This window comes from Gobio gobio (assembly GCF_949357685.1).
Source record: "Gobio gobio genome assembly, chromosome: 25".
Classification (NCBI taxonomy): Eukaryota; Metazoa; Chordata; class Actinopteri; order Cypriniformes; family Gobionidae; genus Gobio; species Gobio gobio.
In genome coordinates, this window is record NC_137121.1 from 28,767,520 (window position 1) to 28,780,039 (window position 12,520).

At 38.4% G+C, this 12,520-nt stretch overlaps 1 protein-coding gene across 1 annotated transcript in view; it reads right to left on the minus strand.

Annotated features, from left to right (window-relative positions):
- Window positions 1-12,520, minus strand: part of LOC307122058 (SITS-binding protein) — a 76,167-nt gene that overhangs the window by 39,117 nt on the left and 24,530 nt on the right. Inside the window, exons 3-4 of the mRNA XM_079809873.1 lie at window positions 10,918-11,125; window positions 9,337-9,487 (exon numbers count right to left, since the gene is read on the minus strand). Of these exons, the coding sequence (XP_079665999.1) occupies window positions 9,337-9,487; window positions 10,918-11,125 (359 nt within the window). The remainder of the gene's footprint in view (window positions 1-9,336; window positions 9,488-10,917; window positions 11,126-12,520) is intronic.

Below are 12,520 nucleotides of genomic sequence, written 5' to 3' on the forward strand. Positions count from 1 at the left end.
CACTTAGTCTTCAAATGCTCATCCTTGGGCAGATGAAAAAAGTTTGCTTTTAAATCGCACTTCAGAACACAGCGTCTCGTCGCCATGATGTTTTCTAGTTTTCACTGGCGTCTTGGAGCGCAATAAGTGGGCGTATCGTATTCAAATAACTTGACAAGTTGACGTCATCTAGTCAGAGAAAAAGCTTCGGTCTTCTAACGATTCTTAAAAATGACTCAGAGTCGACTCTTACTTTTGAAAGAAAATAACTATATATACGGTGCACTGTCATATTTCAAACTTTGCAGGATGTTTTTGTTCACTTAGATCTATGTTACACACTACATGAAAGGTAAATTTCAAAATTCCATGATAGGTGCTCTTTAAATATATAAAAATGTTCTGAAAGCAACTTCAATACAAACACTCTCATTTATCATTGGCCCAACTGAAAAAGTGTTGTTAGAGTCGTGGCTTATGCCGAGTTCAGACTGCATGATTTTCAAAGTTGTCGGATCACTGCTCTTTTCACACTGCATGTCTATCTGGGGTGGTATTCAGTTGCTGTTGTGTTCACACTGCACAATGGATCGGCGACAGGGAGTTTCACACTGCAGGACTTTACAAGAGGAAGAATCGCCCACAACTCTGTCCCGTCTGCAGACTACGTTTCACAACCAAACACACACAAGGAAACAACGTGATACCACGCGTCCATCAGACCTGAGTTCTCGTGCGAGACTGGAATTGTTATTAAAAATGATAGCCCGCAAGAAGCTTGCGATCCAAATTCTCTGTGAACTGATTGGCAACGAAAAAGAGAAAAAGAAAAAAAAAAAAGATTATGGAGGCGGAAATGGTTGGGGAGACGTGGGAAGCAAGGATTGTGTTCTGCAAAGAGAGTTGGAAGTAAATAAATATTTTTTGCAGTGTGTGGCTGGTCAAGCAAATGTTTGTGCTTTGTTTCTGTTTGATATAATTGTAAATACATCTATTAAAATACTCTGGTCCATAACTCCTCCCTGAACTTCCTGCTGCCCTGTATCTTGCTCAGTCAGAACACATTTCACACACATTTCACCAGTAGGTCTAGATATTTAGCATGCCAAATATCTCACGGGCGTCTTTGATCATTCACACTGCTTGTTTGTCACTTGTGTGAACGAGCATCGATTTGCCTATGATTTCGGGCATTTGTCGGCGGTTTCGCAAAACCTGTCTGCGAGTGAAAATCAGGCCTAAAATTGTCAAGTGTGAACTCTGCATTAGAGGTCACAGCAAACGCTCCAGAGACGTTAAAGTCCCACCGAAGTGCTTTGAAACACGCAGCAATGTGTTGGCGTAATTTCCACTGAAACAGGAAAACAGGGCGGGACATATCCAGCAGCTCCTCCCCTTTTTTAAAATAGCCAATAACATTTTATTTATATCACAGCTCGGCCAGAGCCGTTGAGCTCGGTTACACCACAGTTTCATCCTAATCTCCTCCATGTCGCTTTAAAATATAGCATTCTGTGCAGAATTCAATTGGTCTGATATGTTTTCTACGCCAACTCGCACATGGGTGATTCTTCAACTACAGGCACTTTTGGCCTTGTGAACTTGAGGGGAAAAAAAGTGTTCAAATCAAAATTGTCACAGTCTAACAATTAAATATAACTAGTCTAGTTTAATGATCCATAAGAGAACACACTAACATTATAAGACAAATTGGTGTTTTTTGACATATTTTCCGATCCGCACTGACCAAATGTCATTTCCATCACATGTAAATATTTGATTATTATTTAAAATTATTATGATATACATAATTTCTTAACAGTGTAAGACCACTTTCACACATAGTTTTACCAATTTATACCTATGTTGCAATTACCATAGATTTGTGGATTAAGTAAATTAATTGTCATGAGGCCCAATCACAAAGCTTACATCCACCACAACCTGAAATATAATACTACATTGGTTAGATACATTTCAGAAAAATAACTACTTGTGTTATTACATTAAGTGGAACATTATCCAATAAACTATGCAGAAATGTTGAATGAGTGATTAGAATTTTGTACATTATTTTTTAAAAAGTTATGAGGTGGTGGAAATGACAATGAATGGACGTCCGTGTAGAAAAACAGAAAAAAAATATTTGAAACCCATTTAACAAATCATTAGTCATTAGTCTGTTTGGTTCCATAACCAGATGAACAGTTACAGTCTTACTTTTGTCATTTCCACCCAAAGAGGTAATGTGGTGGAAATGACGGTGGTGGAAATGAGAATCCTACAGTATTTTGTAAAAAAAAATCCAAGCTAGTGTTACAGATTAGCTATGAATTGGTAGCAAGCATTGCATGCATGCAAAAGACATCTCTTTGTGTTAAAAAATCACATTATTTACAAACTCATTTGATGTTACGCCATGTTTGGAAATGACATGCAATAAAAATATTTTCATTTCAAGCAATGTTTACCTTGAGTTTTCTTCTCCAAGTTGCTGAAGAAATTTAAAATCTCCTCCATGTCAGACATGTGCTATGATATCATTGTTCATCTCCATAGAAACTACCGAAACAATCTTTCAAAAAAACTTTTTAAAGGGACATTACAGCGTTGTGGTGGAAATGACGGCAATACTGTGGGACAAATACATTTTGTATATAAAATCACATTAATAGTTGTCTGACCTTAAAACCTCGATTATGTTTTGATTATTTTACTGATACTTTATTCAGTCATATTAAAAAAAATAGATAAATCATTTTTTTACACTTCTTTTTCATTATTGAAGATCAGAAGTCTGGGTGTGGGACAAGCACAAAACAGCAATATTTGCATGTATAATGATGTTTAAAAAGGTGAAAAAATCATTATAGACTACCGGTAAAAAGTTCCTAAAGTACTTTCACTGTAAATTTAACTATGAAAGTGTGAATTTTTAAAAATTAAATGTTTTTTATAAAATATGATCAAAGGACATGAAAGTGCCCATAGTCTAAGAATTGCCCACATACGATCTGCTCTGTGCTATCACGTCTCTGGACTGTGTGACACTTACACAAAACCAGACTTCATTTGCCTCAATGGAAACACATTTACACTGTCTGAATCGTTCCCTATCCCCTATATAGTGCCCTGTGTGCCATTCACCATGTAGAAAATAAAAAATGTGTGAACAAGTGACCGATTTCAGCCGCAGCTTCAGCGTCTATTTATAATGTAGGGGGCGGGGCTTCAGATTCTAGAGAGCATTTGATTGGACAGAGAAGCCGAAGTGCAGAGTTATGTCATCAAAATCACTGATCTATATTAGTAAGTGAAAGACTTATATCTTCTAAATGTGAATTTTGTCATTGTTTTGGAGCACACTAGCTTAGTAAGGCTAACAGATTCATACTAAAAGCCAAAAAACTTTTGTTTTTATTTTCATGGGAACTTTAAAACTGTGGTGCTCACATGGGAAATTCAGGTCTCAAGTCTCACCTGCTTTTTACAGTCTGTTCCTACAGCTCAACCAGTAATACACAGCCTACAAACGTGTTCTGATCACATATATGACTTGAATGCATTTGAACTCTCTAGATAAAAGCATCAATACGTAAAAGTTGCAAAAATCCGTATTCTTGTGCAAAAGTCTACAGCTAACATAACACAGATGGCCCACACTGCTACACTATATCAGTCTCCATAACATAACAAGTATCACCTAATTGGAAACCAGTTTCCTGCTGGCATTTCAGTGAACCGGAGATGTGTGTCTTTCTCTCAGGGGATCAGACCCCACACTTCCCTGACCTCTCCTCAGAGGCTGCAGATCCGCTTAGAAAAACCGAGCCTTTCATGTCCACAACACTGACCAACTCTGACTGTTTTGTTCTGTCAGACTGAAGTTAACAGCCCAGCTGGTGGCTTTTAACGTGAGACGTTTCTACTCGAACACAGTGTTCCCGCGTCTCTTGGTAACTCGGCCTGGTATGCATATCGGTATAAAAAAACGAAACGTATTTTGCCAGACCCATAGCCTGTGTTTGTGATTATAATGAGTACCTTCAGAAACCCCACGATCAACCGCACGAAAAGTAATGGCGAAGTGTGTAATTTATGCACCACTAGTGGTCACTAGTTTGTTTTGCAGAATAACGCAAGTCATTCAGGTTTGGTACGACGTGTGGGTTGGTAAATGATGACAGCCTTTTCTTTTTTTGAGTCTGTTTTATAATAGTTAGGCGAATTATGTTTTATAATTCGGTTTAAGCTTAATAACAATTCAAAATCTGCTCAAACAAAGACCCTAGATCAGTTTTTAGTCCAAGATTTTGCAAATGTACAGTGGTTAATGCCAAAGAATGATCTAAATCAGATTTGTATATACTTTATATAATGGACGCAAAGGAGAATTATACAATTTAACAATGGCTATATTTACTTGCACCCTCATAATGAGATTTATGCAATGCTGCGATTAAACTTTACCTCATGTAAACACAATCATCTGAAATTTCTCTCAAACAATCTCAAATTGATGCGATTAAGCTCATAATCGTAGCAATCGTAATAAAATATGTGGCATATACTGATTTGAAGCGCAATAAACATGCATTGTAAACACTTTAGCAGCACACAAACATTTTTAAATATGAAAAAAGTGCCCCTATTATGAATTTCTGAAAATTACGTTTGATGTGGTGTGTAACATAATTCTAAGTGAATGAAAACATCCCTCAAAGTTTTAAATCTGAAAGTGCACCGTACATAAAGTTACTGTCACTCAAAAGTAAGAGTCGACTCTGAGTGAATTAAACAAATCGTTTTTCAAACGAGTCGCAAGCTGTTTCGTTGTGACATCACAACGAAACATTAGCATATTGCATATCACTTATTGCGTGCGCAGACACCAGGGAAAACTTGAACCACCTCAAACTGCAGCAGATACTGGATAGCATCATGTCAAGAAGACGCTTTGCTCTACAGTGTTTATTGTGTTTCATATTGTGTAAGTATCTGGCTAACTCATGTTATTATTGTCTTACTGAAGTACTACTGTAAATCAGCTGTGGGCTGCAGTATTACCTAAAACGGTGTCTATTAATGCAGACTGTCTGTCGTTCTTACTACTTTGAGTAAAGGTGAAGGATGGAGCAAGATTTGTTTTGCAAACGGTAATGTTACATCAGTCATTCACGTTAGTGCTGGGCTAACATATGCACTGTTATTGATACAGTTCCCGCATGTGCACCGCAATGCATTAGAAACACACACACACAGGTTTGTTGATGGACGCACACTTGCTAATGCTGACGGTGAGGAATTACAGTTGAAACATCTCATAATGTACCTCAAACTGAGTAGCATCTCTGAGAAAAGTCCTGCTCAAGGTTCGGGTTAAATAACTAGTTCTTCCAATGTTTCATCATCGATTCGGACTCGCGCTGGGATTTATGTTAAATCAATGTTGTCCTTACTGTACAATCACTGAGCTAATAGGAAGCCTCCGAGCGGAGCTGGAGTTAAGTTATGGTAATGGTGGACGTTTAGCTTCCAAAATACGTGCTGTACGCGGTAGACCAATCAAACAGACTGGGCCATCTCACCAATCAGAGCAGAGTAGGCTTGCGGAAAGGAGGGATTTAGAGAGATTGATTCATCCATCGAGTCGTTTGAGAATCATTGAGCATTGTGGTGATGTGAAATGTATATGTATTTTTGACCTTTGATGCATGTAAACATGTTGTTGGAGACCTTTAAAACTAAATTAGGAAACCGTGTCACTCGTGTCACTGTGAAATCGTACCCACAATCGACATGTGTGTGCTCTCGCGGTCTTACTGAATCATCTAGTGTGTGCATTTAGAGGATTATAATGCTAAAATCGGTTGAAACTGCCATTATGTCTGTGGTCTCCCACGGTTTTAAAATCGGTTAAGATTTGAAAATTGTCTAGTGTGTCGCAGTAACAGAATTCATGTTGACAACTTTTCAAGATTGGAACCCCCAAGGGAGCGTTTCCCAAAAGCATTGTTAGCCAACTATGGTTGCAAGTTCTGTCATTATCAACATACTTCAACCAGTTGGTGTTTTCCGAAAACATCGTTCCATCGAACATTCGCAAACAGCATCGCAAAGTTGTGTGGTTAACAACAGCTCTTGAACTGTGGTTAGACGCATATTTTCTTGTTTGAAAGACATGTGGACACAATACATCCTTATCTTGAGCAAAATAAGCAAGCTGACATTCAGTATAACCTATATCTTTTATTTCGAATACCTACAACTGTCATTTACAACTTTTAATTTGTCAAGAGATTTAAAGCATAGTTTTTGAAGCGTGTGCATGTGCGTACGTGCTCTAGTACTCTACCCTATGATTGAATCTGAAAATTAAAGGGTTAGTTCACCCAAAAATGAAAATTCTGTCATTAATTACTCACCCTCATGTCGTTCGACACCCGTAAGACCTCCGTTCATATTCGGAACACAAATGAAGATATTTTTGTTGAAAGCTGATGGCTGAGAAAGGCTTCAGATAGGCCTCCATTGGCATTCAGTACATTAATCCTCCCAAGACCCATAAAAGGCACTTAAAACATCGTTACAAAGTCCATCTCACCACAGTGACTCTACAATAATTTTACGATGCGACGACAATAGTTTTTGTGCGCAAAAAAAAAATCAAAATAACACCTTTATCCAGCTTGTTCTTGTCTTCCGTGTGTGCCTCCACGACGCATGCGCAAGAATATGACGTAGCGCCAGCATTCGGGAATCCATGAAATGCACACTTTAACCCCATTTTGAGAACTACGCAGAGACCTAAAGCACGATCAATGTAGAATTCAACAGCTTAGATACGCAAGTCTTCCTCTGCTTGTACACAAATCCCTTCTGGGTCATGTGTCCGAACGCCGGATCTGCGTCATATTCTCGCGCATGCGCCATGGAGGCACACACGGAAGACAATAACAAGTTGGATAAAGGTGTTATTTTGATTTTTTTTTGCGCACAAAAACTATTGTGGTCGCATCGTAAAATTATTGTAGAGTCACCGTGGTGAGATGGACTTTGTAACAACGTTTTAAGTGCCTTTTATGGGTCTTAGGAGGATTAATGTACTGAATGCCAATGGAGGCCTATCTGAAGCCTTTCTCAGCCATCAGCTTTCAACTAAAATATCTTCATTTGTGTTCCGAATATGAACGGAGGTCTTACGGGTGTCGAACGACATGAGGGTGAGTAATTAATGACAGAATTTTCATTTTTGGGTGAACTAACCCTTTAAGCAAAATAACTGAGAAAAATGAGAAATAGTCCTCAGATTCCATGTCCTTAATTTATAGCAAAACATCGAGTATTGATTTGATCTCAAACGGATTCAATAAAATAAGTTATTACTCCACCACATGCGTGACATCATTGACCAACATGTTTGAATGACAAATTTACGACAGTGTGGTTTCTGGAAACAGTCGTGACCAGCTTGTTGATTTATTCAACGATGCATCGTACTATGGTAGTGAAGCAGTTCTGAGTTATGACGTTGTACGGGAAACGCACCCCTGAGTAGTAATCATCAATGTCAGTGATATTTTTTTTATCATTAATTTACTATTATAGTTTTTGATAATATTTTGAATTAGATTTTTGTGGCAAGCAGAGCCATGGGACCGGAATGAGGCAGATGTTGCGAGTGTTAATGAGCGTCACCTGTGTGCCACACCGGTCTCGAGTCCCACGGAGGAGCTCCGGAAGGATAAAAGGATTTTTAATGTTGATGATCACGTTATTTTACATATGCATCTGCTTTCATACGATCGCTTGTTTTTTTTGCGTCTTCTTCGCCTGTGTTTTGATCAGGAGATTCTGTGCTCATTCAGAAGATGCGTAATAGTGCCCCCTAGCGTATAACAATGAAAACACGGAAACACGGAAAATTCCATGTTTGGCGGGGAAAGAGTTAATAATCATTTGAAACTTAGCAAACCGGCTGTAGTAATGAAAAGATTTATTTTGAACTCTGTCATGGAAACTAGCATGTATAAACCTCAATTAAACAATTTAATCAATTAAAAAAGGAATGTATACCTGTATGATATTACGCTGTAGCCACATTGGACCAGCGGTTTGGAAAATGAATGGATGGATGATTCAACTGCAGGCTGCCGCTTTACTTTTGTTTTTATTTTATTATTAAAGTATTACGTCAATCATTCACTGGTTCCCGCCTCCCTCTTCAACGAACCTCAAACAATTTTATTTTTCACTTTAATTTTATCTTTAGTTAATGATACCTATTACTTAGGGATGTGACGGTGAGGAAATTTTAGATCTAATTCTAAACCTATAATGCGCACGGCTGCTCGGGCATCCATAATGATGCGGAGCAGCGCAAGTGTTTTCAAATATTTCCTATGAGAGTTAAGCTTCCATAGGCATGAACTGAATATGCTCACTCTCCTCTGCGTCCGCACCGTTATGAATGCCAGTGTAGTCGTGCACATTTTACTTTCGTTTTAGAATTAGCGAACTCTCATTATGAATGAAATCTGACTCCTGCTGCTGGTCTGTAAGGCAACTCACGTTTGGCTCATGCTGTATTAAGCGGACACGTTCCGTTTTTATTTGTTGTGTCTGTTCTCTAACTGAACTAAATTATTTTATTACTATAAAAAAAAAATTAAACAATGTGGGGGCGGTGCCGCGGTGAGCAATTGATGCAAGCCTACTGCTACTGATTATTTATTTCTGCTCAATCATATAAAAATATAGACATAAAACATGAAAAATTTAATACATAAATGATCATTTACAACATGTACACTTGATAGAAAAAGCAGTGCTGTTGGTTCTCTGGACTGTGCAAGCCAGTGGGGTGTTCAGGCGGAAAATGAAGGCCCGAAGCCCCGTTGCTACAACAGGTGCAGAGCCTGAGCCGCTGACGGCTGGAGATTAAACTGCCCACACTGAAGGTCAGTCTCTGCAGATCCAAACACAACACTCACCACAGCTAACCTGAGGCTAAATGACTAACTTTCTCACAAACTATTTATTACTGGGTTTCATTGTGTGCTGTTTTCTTTATTATTTATAAGACAACAAAACAAGCCATATACAATTATTATTATTTGCAGGATAATCAGATGGATTATAATCTTTTCATATACAGTATATGAACTATAGTTCAAAAGTAAGATTTTCTTTATTAACTCTTTCCCCACCAGCGTTTTGTTTAAAAGCATTTTTGATCATTCATCATATGAACTTCCATGGCTCGCAGAATACTTTCTGGTAGCTAGTTATACAGAACAGTATTGCAGTGATGGAGGCAGAGGGTCATTGTGTATTGGGAATGAGAACGTCACTCACCATGTTGGCGAGGAGAGCAGTGGAATGTTCGTCGAGGCTGATGACGCCCTCCCCCAGGTGATGCCGCTTCAGCCGGTTTGAGAAGGTTCTCAGCTCTTTCTCTAGCTTGGCCCCAGAGTCCACATTTGCTAGAAGCTTCCAGAAGGGCAGCCTTATGAGAAATAATCAAGCGTAGCGTCAGTTCTGGCAGGTCACGTTACTCAAGCTCGCATCAGCTGACTGTCAGCTGATTACGTCTACCTATAGGAATACAACATCTATCACAGCATACACTCCTTCAGTACTATCAGCAGCTATCGCATTGAGTTCTTGCCCAGAACAGAAGCATATCGCCAATCCAAACTCTTATGCTAACTGTCAATCATCTTTGACGATAGTGGTCCTGACAGAATTGTATTTGTTAGGCTAAAGGTCTGAGATTAAAGGTTAAACATCATACACCACCCCAGTGAGGGTAATTATCGCTAACTAAAACTAAGGGTACGTTTACACAACAACGTTTCTTTTTTACATAGATGACAACAGTGTTGGGGAAAGTAACTTTGAAAAGTAATGCATTACAATATTACTCCCTTAAAAAGTAACTGAGTTACTTAGTTACTTTTTAAGAAAAGTATGAGTTACTTAGTTACTTTTTAAGAAAAGTAATGCGTTACGCTACTTTTGCGTTACTTATTCTCCCTTGGGCTGGGCTTGTTTTTTTTTTTTTATAACAAAAAAGTTGTATTTTTGTGCAACGGTAAAGACCTCTTCATACCAAAATTGAAATAATAAGCCCCAGGCTGAGGTAAAAATGCAAATTCACGCATGAACAGTAGAGGGCGCAGCCATTCTGGATAATGGTAGAATAGGATGCAGAAGAAAAAAGTTTTACCAATAAAAACAAAAAATCTAGTAATTTTCATCATCAAAGGTCAGCAGCAAGACATTGGTAAATTAAATATAAAGGTAGATTATGCATAAAAATAGTCGTTTTAATTAACATTTAATTATTGGAGGTTTGCATAGCTTTTGCATGTGACTGATTTTAATCATTTTAAGGAGTACAGAATCTTTATTGTGCAAGTGAGATAAATAAATGCTCAGATTTAGTCTAGAACTACAATAACCTCATGTTTACACACAACGCCTCTGCACTTATTTTTCTCAACATGGGGGCAGGAGAGCTGTCAATCAAATGAGCCTTCGCTCCCCACGTGCATCTATGAGCCTTGGCCGAAAATACCCAGTCGCCGGTTCACCACTGTTCCTTCCTTGGACCACTTTTGATAGACACTGACCACTGCACACCGGGAACACCCCACAAGAGCTGCAGTTTTGGAGATGCTCTGACCCAGTCGTCTAGCCATCACAATTTGGCCCTTGTCAAACTCGCTCAAATCCTTACGCTTGCCCATTTTTACTGCTTCTAACACATCAACTTTGAGGACAAAATGTTCACTTGCTGCCTAATATATCCCACCCACTAACAGGTGCCATGATGAAGAGATAATCATTGTTAATATATATCGTACCAATATATATATATGTTCAACATAAAAAAAGACAACAGTAAGTAGAAAGTTTATACATTTTTAGTACCTTAAGACATCCATGTTTGGCAGCTCTCGTCTGGCTGTGGAGAGCTGTTGCATTGACTCCTGATGGACGGCCTTAATGTTGTGTCCAACACACACGGTGTACTGCAGAGGCATGCGCTCCATACTGGGGGGCGTCTGCAAACAGTAATGCTGTCTGCTTTCCATTCCTACATGTAGAGGGATGTTTGGGGCCACGAAAACTGACACACCTTTAAAAGAAAAAAACACAACAACACTGGATTATTAATGGTCAGCTTTGCACATTTTAAATCCCAAATAAATCAAAATCAAGAAAATGTTGTTGCTTTTAGCCCACATCTGTTATGCTAGTGTACTCCTAAATGTTGGCAAAATTACATTTAGCAGATACACACATTTAAAAATATTGATGACATCCAACTCAAAGCACTCAGGGGCGTCTACAACGTCTCTTCTGCTCACCTAGGCTGCATTTATTTGATCCAAACACAGTAATAGTGTGGAATATTATTACAATTTAAAAGAACTATTTTCTTCTTTCAAATGTAATTTATTCCTGTGATCATCCAGCATCATCACTCCAGTCTTCAGTGTCACATGATCCTTCAGAAATCATTCTAATATGCGGTACAGGATTCTTTGTTTAATTGAAGTTTTGAAATATATTTTTTTGTTACATTATGAATGTCTTTCCTGGCACTTTTGATTAATTTAATGTGTCCTTGCTGAATAAAAGTATCAATTTCTTTCAAAAAAACAAAACAAAATAGTGTACGTCCCGCCACAACTTCCTGTTTCAATCGGAATTACATCAATGCAAAAAGAAAAGTTCACTCTTTAAGTCACTTCATCGGAACTAAAATGCTGAACAGACATTTAGGGTTCAATCCATGCATGAGACACTGCTGAGACGTCAGGTGATTTCAGATCACACGTTAACTCCAGTAACTCCATTCGTGACACAGTGTGAATGGCAGACACAGCATGAACGAAACCAAATACCATCTTTCGACCTACCCCAGTAAAGCAGCCTTTACAGCCTGATGTATGATGGAAATATCGGGCCTGTGACGTTTGGAACAGGAAACATTGGAATTCATAATTGAATCTTTATATTTTCAAAGCTTTTTGTGAAGGTGGGTGGTATATGGGGGCTGCTTCTGGTGTCTTTCTGCACCTGAAAAGTTGAGATTAGGTGAAGCAGATAATTATGTCCGCAGATGTAGCTGCCCTCCCTGGAATTCTTCCTGCTTCTCGGATTTCACCACCATGTCAATGTACCCCAGACAAACACAGCACCTTCTGTCCTACTGTCCCCTCATCTAACCAAACTCTGAAGCTGATTCAACCCGCAAAACAAATCAGACAATAGCCTACAACTCAATAAATATTGTCCTGCGATGAGCAGTACATCATTTTAGAAGTTAGCCCGTTTTTTATTATTCAGATGGGATGGGATTTAAAAGAAATAGACTGATAATCTGTAATTATTCAGTTATTGATTCTTTAAACTCAGCTGCACCAATAGATGTCCATTTTGTGGGTCTCTATAGAATAGCACCAACAATATTATATTAAGCCTGTAAAGCCTGACATACAGTATAAGAAAATATATTTGTTAAACC